Raw genomic sequence first — 22,001 nt, 5'->3', positions numbered from 1 at the left:
CTACTGTCACCTATCTGTATGGACCGTTGGTCCTGAATGGCTGTTGCAATTACTGTTGATATTATATTATGTTATCTGTTGGTATTATACCATGTTATCTGTTGATATTATATCATGTTGGATTGTGTTTTCTTGCTGGGCTTCGGCTCACGGGTGCTACGTGGTGCAGGTAAAGGCAAGAGGAAGCTGGACCATCCTTGAGTTGGAGAGCTTAGGTGATGACGTGTACATATGCAGCTGCTCGTCTGCCACGGTCGAGGTTTAAAGTGGAACTAGGGTTGAACCCTACTTTGCCGCTTAGAACGGCCTGTTGTAAATGTTTTCTGTAATAAACTTTGAAATTATATTTTCGGGATCCCAATGTATATATTAAACGTTCTAGTGAAACGTTACATCTTAACCAAAACGTTTAATCCCTAAACCGCTAATCATACTTAGTTCACAATTTTGGCCAAATGACTCGATTAGCGAGTTTAGCACTGTTTACAAGGCACACTGTAACGGTCCCAGGAGTTGGGGCGTTACATCCTCATTCCCTCTTCTTCCTCTCCCGTACATGTTTTCCCCTTCACTTTTCTTTGAATTTTGAAGAGCCCAAATTGAGGAGTTAAGCTAGGAAATCAAAGGTGGAAGCTTAGGAATTTGGTTCAACCATTGAAGGAGGTTCAAATTCGGATTTGAGGTAAGTTTCAACCATTAGTTTCTGGTTTATACTCTGTTTTAGTTTAAGATTTCAACTTGTGAATTCTTGGTGGTTGATTGGAATTAATGGGAGTTAGGTTGATGTTTGATTTGGGTTTTGATGAGGGTTTGATATAGATTTTGTTTGGAGGTTGAATTGAGTGTTTGGAGAAGGTTTGGAACTAATTTTATGGCTTGGTTCTAAGGGATTATGCAGGGGAGGTCGAGCTGGTGTGTTGCTGATTTTTGGCTGATCTGGGTAATGAGCCGCGGCCTGGCTTTTGTGTGCCGCGGCCTAAGGTGGCTTCTGAGGCAAATATGCCTCTGTCAGGGAGATGAATCGCGGCCCATCAGGGCAGATTTGACCAAAATTGTGTTTTTAGCTTAGGGATGCTTACCATAGGCCTCGGGGTTGATCCTACTACTTGGTTAAGTGGGGATTGATGTCCCGGAGGCTAGAAATTGGTTTGGGAACTTGTGTTGATTATTTTTATTGATGATATCCTATATTTGGTTATGATTAGGTGACCGCTAAAGGACTAAAAGTTGATCGTTCTCAAGGGTCGTTCTTTAAATCATTCTAGCTCGACTTTGAGGTAAGAAAACTGCACCCTATGTACATGTGACATGCGTGGCTATTCTTGATGCATGTTGGTTGACTGTTGAACGTGACATGCATGGCTATTGTTGGTCCATGTTGGATTGTGGAATATTATTCATATGATGCATGAGAAACATGTGATTAGGACATGCTTGTATACTGTGTATGATATCGTTCAGAGCTTGAGCCTTTGTGTTTATGCATAGTCCTAATTGTTCTAATACCTGTTAAGTAAGCATGCTGAATACCTTGGTTATGGATATTGGACATGTGATATATGTTTGATGGCATAGCTTACCTATGTATGGCGCTGACTTATTAGTCAGAATCGACAATGGTGTCAGATCCGTCTGTGAAGCTGTGACTTATTAGTTAAGTTCACAACGGGCTGGGCACTGGTCGTGTTTCACTGACCCAAGGGTTAGAAGTGGCAGTGCGTTGTGAACGCCGGGCCAAATAAAGATTAGATCTAATCGAGGTTGGCATTGAATGACTCATATGGGGTATTAATGCTGGACCGACCGGAAGGTCAATGAGAACTATAAGCGCTTGCCTGGTCTAAGACCAGATGATCATCAGCCAAGTTATATGACCCCGGTGACTGTTTGTCACATGGCTGGGGGACACTGTCCTTAGTTACGACTCTAGAGTCAAGAGGATGGTTATGTTGGTGATTATCACCATGCACCTATCCTGATCAAGCTTATGAAGGAACCACCTATCAATTGAGCTATCTGTTGATATTATATCATGTTACCTGATAATATTACATCATGTTATTTATTGATATTACGTCATGTTATCTGTTGATATTATATCATGTTATACGGTGTTTTCTTGCTAGGCTTCGGCTCAGGGGTGCTACGTGGTGCAGGTAAAGGAAAGAGGAAGTTGGACCATCCTTGAGTTGGAGAGCTTAGGTGATGATGTGTACATATGCAGCTGCTCGTCCACCACGGCCGAGGTTTAAAGTGGAACTAGGGTTGAACCCTGTTTTGCCGCTTAGAATGGCCTGTTGTAAATATTTTCTGTAATAGACTCTGAAATTATATTTTCGGGATCCCAATATATATATTAAACGTTCTAGTGAAACGTTACATCTTAACCAAAAATGTTTATTCCCTAAACTGCTAATCATACTTAGTTCACATTTTTGGCCAAATGACTCGGTTAGCGAGTTTAGTGAGTTTAGCACTGTTACAAGGCACACCGTAACGGTCCCTGGGGTTTGGGGTGTTACATTTAACAAGTCAATTAGATAAGCATGGCATCCAGATATGAAAAACAGACATATCATTTAGAAACAACCAACTAGTAAATTCTTACCAAGGCTGTAACGTCCCAAATTCCCTAATAAGCTTAGTGCTTTGATTAGGGGGCCAGGAGGGCAATTAGTGATTTAATTTTATCATTATGTGATTTGATGCATGAATAAATAAATTAGGTGAGTTATATTATAATATGATTGTATTGCATGCATGTGGGCCCGTTTCTTATTAGAAGGAAATTTAGTAATTTTGGCCCGTTGAGGGCATATTTGTATATATGTGTGTGTGTGTGTGTTATATTTTGGGACCACATGCATATGTGTTATATGTTGGTACCACATTAATGCGAATATATTTGGGTTATTCGGCACGAGACAATCCTAGCGAAAAAAGTAGTGGTTTAGTCATAACAGGGTCAAATACTCGGCTCGGGGCGAGCCTAGGGGTATTTTGCTAATTTAGTATACTACCCGGGTTAATCGGGTAATGGGAAAATTATTTTATGACTATTTGGGATGTTGGAATTAATTGGTTAATTATGAGATAGTTTGGAGATTAATGAGAAGTGGTGGTTAATGATCACTTTGCCCTTGAGGGTATTAAAGAACCTAAGCTTGACTAAGGGATATATTGGTCATTTCCTAGCCTAAGGAAGGATATACTCAGAACCTAGTAGAAGCAAAGCACTCAGAAACTCTCAGCTATCTTCTCTCTCTATCACGTTTCTCTCTCTCTCTCTCTCTCTCTCTTAGCACTTGGATGGATTTTTGGAATTTGGAGGAGGAAAGGCTCAAAAACTTGGAGGATTGAAAGCTTGAGCCAGGTTTGGGTTATCTGCAGCTAGGAGAACACAATTCACCACTGAAGTAAGGCCATAAACCCTGTTTTGATTCAAATTTGTTTGGTTTAAGGGTGTTCTTGAGCTTCAAAGCTCAAGATGTGGATTTTTTATTTTGATGGGATTTTGATCTAGTGTAGGCTTGGGTTTTGTTGATGTTGGTGTGTTAATGATGTTCTGAGGCTGAATTTTGAGTTTAAAGTGTGTTTAGATTGGATTTTGGGGGTTTAAATTCAAAGATTACATAGGTGGGAAAACTCAGAATTCTGGGTTTGTAAGGGAGCTCCCTAGTGCTAGAATTGGGCACCCCTGCGCTATGCAGGGGAAGCCTTAAGGGGGCTCTCTGACTTGGCTGGCGCCCTAGGGCTACCCTTTGGCGCCCCAGCGCTACGCATAGGAAGCCCTAGGGGGGGCTCTCTAACTTGGTTGGTGCCCTAGTGCTACCCTTGGGTGCCCCAGCGCTAGACCAGTCTCAGCAAAACCCATTTTTAGAGCTTGGGAAGGCTTGGAGGCTCGGGGGATGGTTCCACCACCTCGTTGGGTGGGATTGGAAGTCCCGAGAGCACGGGATTGGTCCCGGAGTTTCTTTTTGGGGATTGAATCTTAATGAGGTTATTATTTGTGGTTGTGACTAGGTTACCGCTAGGGCTCGGGGCAGGACCGCGCTCGAGAGTCGTTCATATCTTACTTGTGCTTGGACCAAAGGTAATAAAACTACACCCTATACGTGATGTACGTGATTAGGGCTTGGCCCGATTGTTGAATATAGTCTTGATTAGGGCGTGGGCCCCCTGAATTGTGCATAATTATGATTATGCCTGAGATTGTTTGATTAAGCATGATGAATGCTCTGTAACTGGATATTTTCTATATGATATATGCTTGTCTGCATTATCTGACTGAAAAGACTTGACTTATGAGTCAAGAACGGCAACAGTGCGCTCAGCGTTGGTCGAAAGCATTGAATTATAAGTAAGGCCAGCAATAGAATGCTGAGCGCTGGTCAATATGGTTAGGCCTAATCAGGAGCGCATCATACGCTTGTCTGACCTAATGGTCGTGGAAAACTAAGCGCCAGGTACGCTGGGCCAACTCCAAGGCTGGTTATATAGAGGATAGAGCAATGGGCCCCGGGCTAACTTATTAGTCCCATATCCTAGAGTTGGGCCCTAGTATGATTTATTAATCATGTATTTTGGGAAACGGGCCCCGATATGATTCATTAATCATTTGATTAGGGAAATTGGCCCCCATATGACTCAGTAGTCATTTATATGAGTGGTATACATGCATAAGTAGGGTTATTACTGTTAGGCATGTTTATTGTGATTTGGTAACGTGTTATTAACTGCTTATGAGCATGTTTAAGTTTTCTTTCTGAGCCTTGGCTCACGGGTGCTATATGGTGCAGGTAAGGGGAAAGGGAAGTTGGACCAGCCATGAGTTGGAGAGCTCCGGTGGCGATGTGTACATATATGGTTACTCGACCACCACGGCTAGGGTTTCTTAGAGAAATTAGAGCTAAGCCCTATTTTGTTGCTTAGGTCGACTATTTGTAATATTTTGGGTTGTAATTACCCTTTTGGAACTATAAACAACTTGTAAATGTTTATTTTGGGATCCCATGTACAAACTCAATATTTATTGAAATAACTATTCCTTTTGAGCGAAATTTTTAACCCTAAACCGTTAATCACGTTTAGTTACATGTTTAAGGCCAAATGACTCGTTTAGCGAGTCTAGCACTATTTAAATACATAGTGTAACGATCTTGGCTATCCAGGGCATTACAACTTGGTATTAGAGCGTGTCAAGGTCGAGTAGTGGTTTAGCATGGTTACCACCATCCTGGATTTCATGAGGGTGGTTGGTAATGAGAGGTTGGCTGGGGCCACATACATGTTTTGGGAGGATGCCTGAATTTGGTGGGAGGTGATATCCTAGACCAGGAACGTTAATACCCTGGTGTGGGAGGAGTTTAGGATTCTATTCAATGAGAAGTATTACATTGATGCAGTAGGGAAGCAAAAGCTGAAGAGTTCAATAAATTGCTTTAAGGGAATACGCCAGTGTTAGAGTACACAGAGAGGTTTGATAGAGTAGCCAAGTTCGCTGTCGACTTGGTGCCCACTGATGGGACAAGGAAGGAAATATTCCTTCAGTGGCTACAGCCAATGATAGCTCGGGATGTTCGCATTACCATTGTGCCTGGTGTGACAACATATGCACAGGCGGTAGAGAAGGCCCTTACTGTTGAGGGAACAGAGAACAAAATCTGGTGTGAGAACGCGGCCAGGAGAGACACTAGGAGGACGGGACCTCCATTCATGGGTTCAGGTGGGGGCGGAGGCCCCAGTGATCAGAAAATGAAGACTCTAGATGTCTTTCTAGCTCAAGTTCCTGACATGAGACCACGTGGTATACAGATAGGTCGCTAAGGCGGCAATGAGGGTCGAAAAACCTTCCCAGAGTGTGTAGATGTAGGAGGTGCCATATAGGAGAGTGTCGGGCAAATGCCTACTTTTTGTGCGAGATGGTGGGACACTTAAAGAAAGATTGCCCAAAAGCAAGAAAGGAAGAACCAAGGAATGTGGACAGCTCGACCCCAGCTCGAGTGTTCGCACTGACTTAGGCAGAAGTTGAGGTTAGTCCCTCAGTAGTGACAGATCAGTGATGGAACCTCTTATACTGTTTTGATTGATTCGGGTGCTACACACTCTTTTGTTGCTATTAGGATTATTGATAGACTGTGTAGGCCATGTGATTATTGCGCTGTGGGGTTCGAGACCTTACTATCCACTGGGGAGTTAGTAGTATCCAAGAGATGGGTCAGATCATTGCCAGTGACGGTAGACGGCAGAATGTTGTCAATTGATTTGATAAAATTGGTTATGACCGAAGGCGAATCGAATAAAAGCTACAACCTCAAAACATAAATCATAACATGAAGACTAACAAGAACGAACAAAGAAGAATATAAGGAAGAAAACTTACCTCTTGAAGCTCTCTTCCACCACTCTTAAGATCCACTCTCCCAATGCCTCCAAAGAATGACCAAATATGAAAACAACATCCCTTATTTATAGAAAGAAAGAGACCACAGATGAGTGACAAGTGTCATTCATCAAAAGTACTCATATTTACAATATGCAAAATATTTCAAAGGCAAGTTCGGCCTTGTCAGGCCACCAGGTCAGTCGACCAAGGCATCATTCCATCAATACGACGTAGAGCATGCACACTTCTTTTAAGGAGATAAAAATACCTTAAAGCCCTATTTGGATAAGGAAAACACTAGGTCCTTAGTACCTTATAAACTCTTACTTAGGATGCCATTAAGTAAACTAGCCTTTTACATAATGCATTGACTAAGTAGGCCACTCAACCAATTGACAAGCTGAGGGCTATAAACGCCTGATAGCACACAGGCACACATCACGTGTAAAGGCACGTGGCCATCAACGCACACAAGCACACGCATGCACATACACACCCTGCGCTCAGCCGACCATCCAGAGACCCCTCGCGTACGCACCACTCAACCCAGCTGCGCTCCACTCGGCTAGCCTGTCACTCGCGCACGCTCACTTGGCCCAGGCGCACTCTCTCGTGCACGAGCCACTCAACCCCAACCGTGTGCACCTCTAGGACCGAGTGCTAGCTCGCGCACACGCCACAAGGCCCTAGGGTGCCACACGGCCTGTCGGAAAATCGTGTGCCTAGGCACATGATAACTCTACAAAATAGAGTTATTTTACCACTTTTTATGTGATAATTGTTGCTTAATTCTTGAGTTTTTAAATAATTTATTAAGATTTTAAGTAAATTTGAATTTATTAGTCTTATCATGATTTTATATACTTTTGTGTGTTTTTATAATTATTTTGTTGTAAAATATTGTAGTTAATTATTTGAATTATTATTGTTAAGTTAGTGGTAAAAAAATATTGTATTATTGAACTTAAATGTAAAATATAATTAAGTTATAATTAATATTTTCAAAGAATTAAATTGATTTTTTTTATAATTAAAAATATTGTATTATGATTTATTTTATATTTATTTTGTCGGGAATTTATGCTCTTGAAAAATAATGAAAAATGAGAGAAAAGTGATATTTTTGGGAGAAAATATAGGAAAGTTGGCATTTCTGAAAACTTTCAGCCACAAGGCCCAAAGCCCACCACGAAGGCCCAATTGAAGACCAAGCTTCTCTCAGCCACGTCGAAGCTCTCTCCACCAAGTCACATATCCTTCCTCAGCAAAGCAACTCAGCCATCAACAAGACCAAGCCTTCAGCTCTCCACCAGCCTTCTCAAGACCTCTCCACGCCAGCAGGCCCAAAGCCTCCTCACGCCAGTGCACGGAGCCACCTGCCATAAAGCATCCCCGAAGCCACCAAACCTTTGCATGCTATGTTGTTCTTGAGCCCAACAAAAAATACTTTTGTACCATTTGTCCCCTATGACAAAAATATCATATTTTTATCTCACTTTCTACACTTTTTACCCCAAAACATAATTATTACACCCTATAATTTATCCATATTTGCCATATTATAATTAATTCAATTAATTTAATCAATTTAATTAATTTGAATTGATTATTTTAATAATCATTTTTGGCTATATATAAGGGATTTGTGGAGTCCATTTTAAAAGGGAGGTTACCATACCAAAAACTCTACACATTTCAAACCTCTCTATTCTCTTCATCTTTTTCTTCTTTTTATTTTTTTCTATGTATTTTTAGAGGAAAATTTTGGGGGTTTCTCCTCCAAATTTTCCTATTTATGTTTGTAATTTTTAGTTTGTATTTGTTATTCTAGTTATGTGTTTCTAATCTTTTTAAGATTATTAAGGTGATGATGAAACAATATGTAACTAGATAGTATTTATTTTGTATGTTGATTTCCCATTTTGTGCAACAAAGTTTATAGAATTTTATTCTTCAAATATCTTCTTTCATCTTAAATATCATGTATTTTGGATTGTTAGCATATATATACACTTTGTTCTTCATTAGTGCAAAAACATAATATTCTTTGTGTAAGATGTGTCATTAAATTGTACACATCCATGCTTAGAACAAAAATATTATGTTTTGCCTTATAAATAATATTCATTGATTTATTTGTTATTTCATTAGATTGATTTACACTAAATGCTTTGAAATTATAATTTTGAAAAGTGAAGAAAAATCTTATCTTTTTAGAAGTAATTTGTGCTTAAAATTATAAATCTATTTTGAAAATGATAGCTTGATTTATTTTAACTATCACTAAAACTTGGGAATCAATGTATTTATAAATATTATTGAACTTATATTTTGTGGATTTTATTATCTTAATAATCTTTATTTTACTATCTTGATTTCTATTATTAATTTATGTTTATATATTGTCTTTAATTTCTTTATTATTACCTTTTAGTTTATTTTCATTATACAAAAATTTCATCAATCTTTGGGACTAGGTTAGAATTTATTAATTTTGGTTTAAAATAGTTTCCTTTTCGATTTTAGACAACTCCTTTGGGTTCGACCTCGTGCTTACACGAAAACTATTCTATAAATACAATTTGTGCACTTGCGAGTATAAATATTTAAAACATACCCGTTTTGGGTCCATCAGCACACAAGCCCCGCAAGTGTGCCATTAGGCACCACACGCCCAGGCAACCAGCCAGGAGGCCATGGACACGTATCAGCAGGCCACACACTGAACGTTTTGCATACCCCGCACGTAGTCGGCCAGCAGGCGCGCGCGCAGCCAGCCAGGTGCCCATGCTCATGCGTGCAAGCAGGATGGCGCACCACGTGTAGCCAACCACTCGGCCAGCAGGCCCATGCGCACACAGGCGGTATTTAGCTTCCGGATTCCGTTTTCTCTCAGTTTTGAGACCAAAGTAAAATTTGATAGAATTAATTTTTTCCTATTATTTAATTATAATGAATTATATACCAAAGAGTGATGGACAAATTGTAGTGGTAAAAAACTAAGCACTATTTCTACAATCGTATCAAACCCAATAAGAAAGACAAACGAGTCAGTATGGCCCAAAGTGACATAGAGTCTGTGTTACTAGAGCACTTAAGGCCTAAGGTAGTCAGACGAGCTAACCAGGCCCAAACCACAAAATAAACCCACATTCACATAACGGGATAAACAAATAACTTATCTGCACTTGAGCCTAAATATACCCAGTCAGCCAAATGGGTCAAAGAACAAGAAGTCAAGAAGAATGAGTCAAGAGGGACGTTCTCCAGCTGGCGAGATTCTAGGACGAGACCTGGGAACGAGTCAGGAGGAACATCACCTGAGAAGACTTTATAAGAAAAATGAGAGGGAGTCCTCCGGTCAAGAGATATCGAATATTGAAACTAATCACTCATATCGAGCAAACCTGACGAGTCTACTGATCCAATCATCGCCCTCAAGCTCTGCCGTCACCATTGTTTATTTTACTTATTGTTTATCCATATTGGTTTCTTTACGTATTTTTCCATCTTATTATTCTCTAGCAATCTGACTGACTTGAGTGTTGGAGTCCCTTTGGCTGGCACCCACCGGTGCTCCCAATTGAACTCTTGCATCTCTCTTTGTTCTTTTCAGGTTACTAGTCCCCGTCTAATTAATTGTAGGAAATCTCCTCTATAAGAACAAATAAGAAAATTAATCTTATAAATTAAAAAAAAAAACTTGTTCTAAACATCAATCATCAAGACAAACAGCGTTTTTTGATTCAATGTTTATATTTCCAACAAAAAAAAAAAAAAAACTCATCAATCATCATTCTCAAACCCTTCTATTGAATCTTACACAAACTCAGAAACTCTTCTCAGATTTAATTTTCTTACAACAAACACTCAATATTATAAAAGTCATTCAAGTCTCACACTCATTGTCAGATCCATCTCCGCAAGAACACTAAGAAAAAAAAAATGAATATCAACTCTGAAAATTCATCCAAAAATACCCAAAAATTTCGAGTTTGACCACTGCGTCTGGATCCATTGCAACCCCTACACCTAGATCCATTGCAACTCCTGCACCTAGATCCATTGCAAACCACCCCTTGCTGAAGTCCTTCTTCTCTATCAACCAAACCCCACACCTAAACCTATTGCAACCCTTCGTCGATTCCCTTCGACCTTGTCAAACCACCACTGGAATCGAAGCCAACTGATAATGAAACCACGATGAAAACAAAGCTTCAAAGCTCTGTCACTTGCCTTCATGTTTCTGTGCCTTGCCATTGCCAATCGCTGGTCTCCAAAGCTCCCCAGAAAAGTAACCTAGATCCAATAGGCCCCCTATCGCAACAACCCAGATCTGAGAGGCTCCTTCTCACACACGCACAATAAGCCATGTCTAACAGCCCCGTTGACTTTGTAGCTTGTCGTCTGCCTCCAAGGTTGTAGCTTGTCGTCTGCCTCCAAGGTTGTCGTCTGTTGTCTGCCTCCAAGTTTGTCGTTGATGCTGATGGAAGAAGAAGAAGTTAAAAAATAGTTTTATTATTTTCAAAACTTAAAAAATAAAAACTCTCATGAAAACTTGATTGGCACACTTGTTTTAAAAAATAAAAAAAACTATTTTTGAAAACTAAGTTAAAATCCTTCAATAAAAGAGAAAACAATAATTTGTTGTTTTCTTTCTATTCCATAAATTTTAAATTTAAAAAACACTCAACCATTCAAGATCTTAAAAATTTATAGTTTATTTTTAAATTCAATATTTTCAAATTAATTTATTTGAAAATAATTTTCTAAAATTATATTTTTGAATTAACTACCAATCAGCCCCTAAAGATCCAATGAAGTCAAAGATGCAATGGGTATAACTTTTAGTTTTTTAATTTTAAATTACAATTTTATTAATTTTTTTCTATCTTAAATTTTTTTTTTTAAATGTGGTTTTAACTTTAATTTTTTAATTATTTTTTTAATTTTAAATTGATTTAATTATTTTTCTTGTTATTTTTAAAATTTTAAATGTATTTTAATTAAAATTTTATTTTAAAATTAATTTTTTAAAAAAATTATAAATGGACGTATTAAAATGTGCCACATGTACATTTAGTCAGCATTAAACAAACATTAGGAAGGGTACCGACGGAATTTGAAATTGGATATTTTGCCAAAAAAATAGGATACTAATTCACAAATTTTCTAAAATATTAAGTACTTTTGACACTAATTCCCCTATTTAATTTGTCATTTCACATTAAGTCATGTTGGCCAATAACAATTTGAATTTTTTTTTAAATAAAAATTAAAAATTCAAAGACATAATTATGTGAGAAAATGAATTCAAAGGCATAATTAATAAATTTAAAATTTTAGAGAACTAATCATAAATCATAATAATCCGAGGATATTAACGTCAATTGCATCTACCAAAAGAAAGAAAGAGAGGGTCCTGAATACAGTCCCATAGGGAGTACCGTATGCCTCTCAATGCTCAGGTGTAGAGCACCTTCTTTACTTCCCATGAGGATGATATCATCATCGTCGTCTTCGTCGTCGTTGTTTTCCATAAACCCTAACCCTAAATTGAACTACCCCCTGAAGCCCCCCTCTCGAAAACCCAAACTCTCTCGTTCTTCTCCATTTACCGGCTCTGTTAGCTGTTCTCTCTCCGGCTACCGGAACCATCTGCGAAGCATGACCCTTACTTCCAGAAGCCTATGTGGACACACTAACCCCATTCCCGTTTCGACCGTGGCCGGAACGAGAAATCCAGAGCTTGAATTGGTTGGGTCCGATTCAGAGTCTCTTGTGGTGATCTCCTTCTACAAGTTCGCTGATTTTCCTGACCATGCCCATTTACGACAACCCTTGAAAGAACTCTGCGAGGAATTGGTACTTGTTTTTCTTTTCTACCCGTTTATTCATAATGTTCCCTCTGTTGTATTTGTAGTAAGCTCTAAAGAATGATGTCGGTAAAGGAAGTGACTTTAATCTTTTGACATTGTTTACTTGCAATTGCAAAATCCCAAAGATATGTTTGTATGAGGGTTTGAGTTTAATCAACATGTAGCTATTCATGTGTTCATAAATTGGTCTATTTCATTTATTTTTATTGGGATTGAAGCAACTTAATCTTAATGTGTGGCAATTTATTTGTTCATGAATTATGGTGCATTTATGTAATTACGACCATTTACATTTCTTACAATGTATTGAGATGATTGATGAGCGAGGTTAGGAAGTTTTTTGTAGATATTGACTAATGTTTGGTTTGCTAGAAATCAGGCTCACGAAATTCTGTTAGCTGCTGAACTTTTTAGTTCTTAGGCATTTTCAAATTCTTCATTAGTATGTTGTGTTGTTTTATTTCTCATTATTTTGTCTGTCATCATCTGTATTTCTTGCTATCATAGTATTCATATGTTTGGTTGTCTATCCTCTAGTTAATGCCTCACAAGCTGATCCTGTTCAGCGTGTTTCAGGAGGTATCATTCTTGCATCAGAAGGAATCAATGGCAGCATATGTGGGACTCGGGAATCAGTGGAAAGAGTTCTTGGGTTCATTCAAGGCGACGATCGGTTAAAGGGGTTACGACGAATAGAATCTCCTGTGAGTCCCGAGGAAGAAGCTATCCATCATGGGCACACTAGCAGTTCTCCTCTTGCAGCTGGGGAAGATGCACCTTTTCGATGGGATCATGTCAGAGTGAAGTTGAAGAAAGAGGTACTTTTTTACTTTCTAAGAAACAAAATGAATTTTTTCACAAACTATGTGGAGTGTTCTTGATGTGGTGTTGTTGTTTATTTATTTATTGTTCCTAACATGATTTTGTTTTCTCTTTATTTGTAATGGAGCAGATTGTTTCTCTTGGAATGCCTACTGTATCACCTATTGAAAAGGTTGGGAAGTACGTGAGCCCAAGGGAGTGGAATGAATTGATTAGCGATCCAGATACTGTGAGTAGCTGTTCTTTATTCCAATTTAAGTGTTTATTTTCTTATTCCATTCTGACTAATGTTAATTGAAGTTATAACGTTATTTTTGGTAAAAAGTAACGAGTTTTTCACTTCAATCTGAGCTGGTAATTTAATCCATTTTTAGTGTTTACTAATGGTGAAATACTGGAAGTTTTCTTGATTCATTCTGGAATCGGCAGTAAAATGAAGATGAGAATCTCAAATTTCTATATCTGGAATATATATGGCCATGGTAAAGCACGTAAATAAGGTGGTCTGAATGTGCCCTACTCGGTTTTGAGTTTAACTCATTCACATTTTTAGGTTGTGATTGATGTGCGCAACCACTACGAAACTAGAATTGGGAAGTTCAAAGGAGCAGTTGATCCATGTACAACAGCGTTTCGTAAGTTCCCATCATGGGTAGAGGATGAGTTCAAACTTTCCGAACCGGATAATGAGCATTCAGAGATTGAGAACGCGAGTTCAAATGAAAGAACTTCAAATCAAGTGGGAAGTCCAAGAAAGAAAATGCCTCCACGGGTTGCCATGTACTGCACAGGAGGAATTCGATGTGAAAAAGCATCAAGTTTTCTCCTCAGTAAAGGTTTCAAAGAGGTGATTCCTTCTGCTGCTTTAAACCTTCCCATTTCTTCTAATAATTATGGTCACCACTCTATTCTAGGAATGTGTATGTGCAAAAAGTAGCAATTTCGGGTTTTATGCACACAATTATAAGGTCTCTTTGTCATCTTTTCACCTGGTTATTAACTTGAAACATGATTGTTTAATAGATCACAAACGGATTTAAAGAATTACCAACTGGAGCAAACTCTTCTGCCAAAAACATTTACGCAGAGAATTCATAAAAAGCGGTATATTATAATTTCATCTGACTTGATGCTTTTCTTCACATCTTTCTTCTTCCTTCCCAGGTTTATCATCTTGAAGGTGGAATTCTTAAGTATCTTGAAGACATTCCCGAGACAGAGAGCCTGTGGGAAGGAGAATGTTTTGTATTTGACAAGCGGGTCTCAGTGGAGCATGGTTTAATACCAGGAACTTATAAGCTGTGCTATGGGTGCAAACAACCAGTGAGTGACGCCGACATGGAATCCCCTCTATGGGAGCTCGGAGTTTCTTGTCCTCACTGTTACTCATCAAAATCTGAAGAAGAGAAGGAGAGGGCAAGAGCCCGCCAAAGGCAATTTGAGACATGGGGAATAATTGGTGGTCCACACAAGGGCCGCCGGCCAATAACTGATTCGGAGGGTGTTAAGAGTCCTACTCGGCTCTCAAGTTCAGCCTGAAATAGTCACGTTAACAAAGGATAATGCAGTTGAATAGGAGCTTTTGTTTTCAGTCAAGTGGGTTGGATCAATGAACAGTGTTCGACCTTTCCTTTAATTAGTATGTATTGTTGGGATCTGTTAATGGCATGTAAAACAAATCCTCAAAGGGTCATTATACTCTCTTTGGGACATTTTTGTGATGAGATTTTGCTGTATTGCCGAAATTTGAGCGCTTTTGAAGTAAAAATATGTCTATTGCAAAGTTATACCATAAACATGGCGGGCATGATATAAATAATTGGCAAGTATACAATGTATAGATGAAGATTGTGTTCCAAATAATATGATACATATTTATATGACAAAAAGAATTGAGGTTATATTAACTTGCAATGAGTCAATGACTAACAAGGCTTTCAACATGGTATTTTTGATGTCGTAAATTTTAGGATAGTGCGAAGAGGTAGGCAATTTGGAAGGTGAAAAAAATACAGCTAGAAAAGTAACCTTTACATTTTCCTTTATTATTTTTTGAGAAATTATCATTACGTCCTTTTCATATCAAGCCAATTATTAAAAAAAAAAATTGTCGGGTTTTATTATGTTAGAAGTTTAGAAAAAAAATTAAAAGTAACCTTGTCATTTTAAATATTAAAAAATGATCATTTCCACTTATTTTTAGTATTTTTTTTTTTGAAAAAAAAGACAAAATGTTCTCACTGAACATTCATTAATATATTTATAATTTTCAGATAAATCTTTGCCACAAAAATTTAAAATAAATAAAATCTATAATAAAAAAATAACTCTATGTATATATATATATATTTAGTTTATTAGTTTTTATTAAATAATTTAATAAATTTTTACACCATATTATCAATATATTACTGCATAAAAATGTCAAATATAATTTTATATGCTTAATATTTTTAAATTATGTATTTTTTTTTATCAATTTTATAAATTGTATTTATATAAAAAAAAATATTATTACATTTTAAATGAGAGTATTTTTGTCTTTTTCATGAAAGATTTGGGTAAAAATATTTATAAAAAGGCCATGTTTTAGTTTTTGTAAGAGTTAAACGTGATAATAAACTTATAGTGACAAAAATGATCATTTTTTTTAGAAGGAAAGAAAAAAGAGCCAAGATGCAATATTCAAAATATGTAAACTATAGTCAAGCCAAATTCGTGACCTAAGTCTTTCTCCTAGGGTTTCAAATATTTTCTTCTTGTTCTTTCCCATTGGTGCACTGCCAGAGTGCCACCATGGATTGTGGTAATGCTCTGGCCGATAGATGGATCATTTAGGGCAAATGATGGAAACAGAAGGTTCTTTCACGCGCTGGCCAAGCTTCTCCCCTCTTGTGGTTGGTGGATTTCCTATGCATCTCACTAGCTCCGGTGCGGTCGTCAAACATGAATGGCAACAACGGATCAAAAGTTATAGATACTAGGCTTCATGGGTCTAGAACTATCTCCGGTTCCTTTCTATGGTGCGAGATCAAGCATTTGCGATCGTTCTCTCGACGCCGTGATCTTAGATTTGGGGTTGTAGAGTTCATATCATAGTGGTTTTTCCAGTGGGCTCTAATGGGGATGTGACTAGAGTGCCAAGTAGATTGGTTGTTGTCGCTGAGACGGGTCTTTGAGTTTGTCCTTGTTTTTATTTGTCTTTTTTGTTTAGTTTGCTTTAGCTTTGTTTAGATCCAATAATTTTGGCTGATCCTTGTAGTGTGCTCCTATTTGGATTTTGTATGAGTTTTGTTTCATTTTTTGTATGGTATGGTGGTTCCGTCATTTTATTCTAATGGTTGGAGTGTTGGGATACTTTATACAGGATCTGTATTTATTTTCGTGTAGATCTAATATTAAACAAATTAATATGATATAACCTAGAACATGTTTCTAAAATTGAATTCAAAGAGAAACAATGATAAGAATACTTACAGTATACGCAACGGAATGAATGAGTCATTCATTCAATTTCTCTGACACCCTTGTATCCTTTCTGTCGCAGAGTATTATCAAGAAACGGAACCGATCTTCTATTATCTTCACAGTCTTCCAAAATATCCTTAAAATCACCTAGATTAGAGTGGGAAATTCTCAACATATGAGATAGATACATAGAGCAGAATAGAAAATAACAAAGAGACTTAGAAAAAGACTTCTGTTTAGAAAGAATCTAAAAACTATCAGAAAATCTAACTTGTGACTTGTGTTTTCTTCTCTCACTTAGCACTCCTTTTATAGACTCAATTAGGTCATTCAATTTAATTGAAAAAATCAATAAAATAATAGTCAATTAACGGTCCTAGGTCGAAATTATCATGGGCTTAAGGCCCGTGAAATTTCTCATTTGATTATAAACCCGTTGGACTTAAAATCAAGGCATGTATTATTTTCTATTGATATAATTATTTAAATCCTTTATCAAATTAATTATTTATAATGTGAACCTTGATTTAAACTTATTTATTAATTTAGATACCAATTTATCTTAATTAGTAAATCTGCCCTAATTTATCTTTCATTCTCTAAATTACATAACTCTGTGAAACTATCCAAAATTGACCTGGTCAACTTTGATAATTCTAATTGATAATTAAATCAATTAATTGAGATCATCTAGATGATTTTATCCAAGGTACAATGGGTCTATGAAATCAAGCTCCAATAAGTTATCATAAATCTAACAAATAAATTTACTAACTTATTAATTTCTCGTGACTCCACTAAAGACTCGGAATTGCACTCTTGAATTCATAGAATGCTCTATAACAAATATATATACGCCATTAATTATCCATTGTTATAACCATAATTGTCACTCAATCCTCTATAGACAGTCTACAATGAGATAGGACTAAAATACCGTTTTACCCCACATTGTATTTTATCCTTAAAACACTTAGTTCCTTGTAAATGATATTTCAGTACACTAATATTAATTACTGAAATGAGATCTCTATCATTTACACCTTAAACCAAACTAAAAGGGATTCATATCTATGATTAACACTCCCACTCAATTATACTACCGAGTTCCCAAGATGTAAGTATGGGCTAGTCCGTAGGGTAAGTTGGTAACGAACAAGTCAAAGAACTCAAATAATACAGTCAGTTAGAATACTAACTACTCATAATTGAGATTGAATTGACCTATGGTCAACTATATGATATAACTAGAATAGATAATAACAGTATGTTTACTTATCTTATCAACTGTCAATATCGGTCCAGTCCGATGTAACAAATACATCTGATCTTATCTACATTGCTAATGTTCTGGAAAGAACATAACACTACAATGTGTAAGTAGATCATATCGTAGATTGGCAAGTCAGTGTAAATCATGTGCACTGACTAATCTTAGGACTAACTTATTTTGAACATATAATCATATTTATATTCCACTATGATTACGTCACTATAAATACGATTAGCTATACACTCGGGATTTAATAGAAGTTTATATTAAACAAATAATCATGAAAATAAAACATATGAGCAAAGTGATTGACCAAGTCAAAAAAAATGATTTCTATTTTTTTATTGATAATAAAATGAGATTACAAAGAAATTGGGTTTTAATAAGGGCATAAAACCCCAACATGGAGATCTTTTGGCAATCCATGTGTGTTGCCTTGTAGCTTAGTAGTAGTTTTTTGTGCTACTAATTTGGCAATACATGCTTCACTGTTATTGTAACACCCTCACTCATTTTAGTTAAAACCATATCTGAGGTGTTACTTTTTAAAACTATATCATAATTACTTTCAGCAGAAGTCTGAATTTTTTTAAAAAATTTATTTCACATTATTTACATCAAACATAAAGTGTATCTCAAACATATTATACATAAGCATTAAATAACCCAATTTGTTTTCAAAACATAACTTCACACTTTATTACAAACATACACACTGATAAACTGAAATAACCCACAAAAGGTCGATATGTTCATATATACAAATCAGGGTCAGGACCATGCTTCAGTTCTCCTTTATCATTCACTCATTTCTTTCTCTACCTGCAACACAAGACAACTATGAGCCTGAAGCTCAGTAAGCAAAGTAATGCATGCAATGCTCTTACCCAATGTCAATATACATACACAACTTCTTTTTAAATTTTAGGCCCCTTAATATTGTGCACACTATTTGATTAGGCCAATGCATGCAGGGCTTGTTACACATATAATATAAAATCACATGGGTTCTCCTCTAGCTAGCCATCACCACAGTAGGGCGCATTAAAAACCTTATTCCATCGTTGCCCCGTCGGGCTCAAGAGTTAAGGCGGCCACACACTGTGGTGTCAATACATATAACAATAATTCATATGGAGGAGAAATAAAAACGGGAACATGGAAAACAATATAATTGGTTCACTAAAACCTAGCCCTAATTATTGGGTTGCCAGTATGAGCCTAACTATAGGCCTCCATTTACACTTACTTACATTCTCATTTTCCTTTTCAAAACAGTGGCATTGAACTTAAACTTCTTATTACAACTTACTCTTATGTTGCATAAAACTTGCCAAGTCATCACATAATTAATCATCACAATATCATGCATGGTCTTATATCATACAATAATTCACCATATCACTATTATGTCATGCATACAAATTTATGATGAAGTGTCAATGTATGTTAATACCACTTACTCACAACATATTCATATAATGCATACTTTCACATAACATACAATTCTTGTGTTGCAGTTGAGTACTTTACTTACCTTCTGTCCAAAATATATTTCACCGTGTAACAAGTGGTGTCTTAGGTGTTGATGTGCTTATCCTGACAATGACATGAATTTCACATCATGATGATGGCAGTAAGGCATTGAACTATCATTTAAAATATCCATAAAACATTATATCAAATTTCATATCCAAATCATGCCTAAAATGTCTTAAACCACTTAGATCGAGTGTTAGATTTATCTTAGACACTTGGATAAATTTTGACAGAGCTTACCCTTAATTTTAGCTATCCCCAAATATCAAAATCAATCAGTAATCAACATCAAATAACATGCCATAACCATATATCCCAAATACCAACATAATTCATCACAAAGTTATCATATACCGATTTTTATAAAATTCTAATTTCCAAGATCATCACCCAAATTAAATGAATCTCCACATCTATTCAAACATTTATAAACATATCTACCCTCTTATAAACTAAATAAAATAATCAAAAATCAGTTTGTACTCCAAGAACCACAAAAACCTCATAAAACACAAAATTTCACTTACCGAGCAACTTTTCAGCAAAAACAATCTCTTCTAGCTTTTCTAAACCTCAAACCACTTGAAAACCACCAAGAAATATCTTAAAAAAGATAAAACACCATAGATAAGCTCTCAAAAAAATTCAAAAACGTGGTTTAACTTCCAAGTACAAGAACTTACCATAAAAATGCCAAAACTAAGCTTAATCCACTTCTTTGGCTTTGATTTAACTTGGATCTCCTTAGAATCTCTTCAATCCAGCCAAGAAATGTTTTTAGTTTTCTTTTCTCTCTGTTTTTCAGAGTCTTTGGTCGTGTAAAGTGATAAGGTTGATGACAATCCTTTATTTTCAATGATTTGGCCTTATTGTATCAAAATTTGACACCTTTCACCTTATCATTACACTTTTTGACTTATGAAAACCTTATCACTTCAATAATTTCAACTTAATCATCTGCTATGCCCATTATCCTTATGTGTGAAGCACTCACACCAAACCTTAGGTCCATATGAGTTCATACCCAATAGTTATGCTTACCCGATTGAGCGTATTAAGCTCGTTTTGACTTTGCGTCAACACTACTCATTATGTATACCTCCCATCAAGACTTGATCTAATGGTTATAAAACTATTTTAACCTCATTAATGAGACCTTAATCATACCTCAATTATATTTGGTAAATCCACTAATACTCAATTTTACACCGAAATACTAGTAATCGACATTGTACTATTTTTCACCGCTTAGCATATTCTGCCTTCTATATCTCACTTTTCTCACTTGATTTCATGCCTTGTCCATATATTTCATCCTTTATTATATCATGAGCACATAAAACACCAATAAAAGACAACTCAAACTCCACAAGGTTAATAATGTTGAACATACACATAGACATTACATACACAACTTTTATACTTATACATGAAAACACTTATAAGAATATGCATATGCTCAAATTATACATACTGTATGATATGTAATGCAATGCAATCATGTGATTATCGGCTATATTATATCAAAATAATGTGGGTGCTACAGTTATCACTTCTGGTGCAATATGTGAAAGTATTGAGGTACTTTTTGATGTCCTTTCGTCAATTCCATTAATTGGAGGTAGTATATGTTGTCATATTCTTAAATCTATGAATATGGTTGCTTATGTAGTAGCAAACTTTGGGTTGGGTTCTGGTATTAGAGGAGTTTTAGATTCTATTCCCAATCATATTCATGATGTTATCTCTTATTAGACTATTTGATAATATTAATATAAGGGTAAATACTATTTTGGACCTTGTGTTTTGCAAAAGTTATCGATCGGACCCCGTGTTTTGTTAAATGAGAATTTGGACTCTGCATTTTGCAAAACGGAACAAAATAATACTTTGAGCCCGATTTTGGTCAATTTTTTTTAAATATGATCAAAATGCCCTCAAATTTTATTAATTAATGAATTATTAAAATACTTCAAAATGTATTTTTAAATAAAAATAAATTAATTTTTAAATAATTAAAAACTCAATTCTCTCTCTCCTCTCTCCTCTCTCCTCTCCCCTCTTTCTTCTCTTCCTCTCTCTTCTCTTTCCCACACCAGCCCTCGGCCCCATCCACTAGCCCCATCCCTGGTCGTCACAGACCCCACGTCGCCAAGCCCACCCTTGGTCGTCATAGACCTTGCGTTGCTTAGCCCACATCGTAGACCCTGCGCCGCCGCCCATCACAGAAAAGAAAACGTCTTCGGCAGCCTCATCCCTCGCTTTGAATCCTGCTACAGGTGGATCTGGTTAGTAGCGACTTCGATCTTCTTCCCATCTCGATCTTCTTCTTCTTGGTGTTGTGCTTCATCTCTTCTTCTCCTTCTTATTATTCTACTACTTGTTCTTGAGAAGATCTAGAGCGACGGGGTGGCGTCTGGTGCGACAGGGAGGGCGAATATCCATCTACTGCGACGGGGTGACGTCTGAGTTGGGAAGATCTAGGCTGAGTCCAAGTTCGAGGCTGAGGTTCTTGGGTGTTGGCTGGGTATAGCAAGTTTTATGTTTAAGGAAGAAGATGAAGAACAAAGTTGAGTTTTTTTAAGTTGTTATCCCCAAAATTTGAAAATGATGATGTGGCAATAGAAATGACAAG

General features: G+C 36.7%; 1 protein-coding gene and 1 long non-coding RNA gene across 2 annotated transcripts; one reads left to right on the top strand and one right to left on the bottom strand.

Moving 5' to 3' along the window:
- The first annotated feature begins 11,833 nt into the window (after positions 1 to 11,833).
- Positions 11,834 to 14,873, top strand: LOC133798124 (rhodanese-like domain-containing protein 7). Its single transcript, XM_062236322.1, has 5 exons — positions 11,834 to 12,250; positions 12,831 to 13,082; positions 13,217 to 13,315; positions 13,640 to 13,933; positions 14,251 to 14,873. Exons 1-5 carry the CDS (start codon positions 11,846 to 11,848, stop codon positions 14,623 to 14,625), a joined length of 1,425 nt encoding a protein of 474 aa, XP_062092306.1. The 5' UTR covers positions 11,834 to 11,845; the 3' UTR covers positions 14,626 to 14,873.
- Positions 14,874 to 18,411: 3,538 nt separating this feature from the next.
- On the bottom strand, positions 18,412 to 20,183 carry LOC133793958 (uncharacterized). The gene is made up of 4 exons (XR_009875046.1): positions 20,050 to 20,183; positions 19,894 to 19,969; positions 19,365 to 19,426; positions 18,412 to 18,649 (listed from the first exon to the last, which is right to left on the bottom strand). It is a non-coding gene; the product is annotated as an uncharacterized LOC133793958 (long non-coding RNA).
- Between the last annotated feature and the right edge of the window lie 1,818 nt (positions 20,184 to 22,001).

The sequence above is a fragment of the Humulus lupulus genome, chromosome 8 (genome assembly GCF_963169125.1).
Source record: "Humulus lupulus chromosome 8, drHumLupu1.1, whole genome shotgun sequence".
NCBI classification, from domain to species: domain Eukaryota; kingdom Viridiplantae; phylum Streptophyta; class Magnoliopsida; order Rosales; family Cannabaceae; genus Humulus; species Humulus lupulus.
Note: the sequence above shows the minus strand (reverse complement) of the source record. Positions and strands in the feature narration are given on the sequence as shown.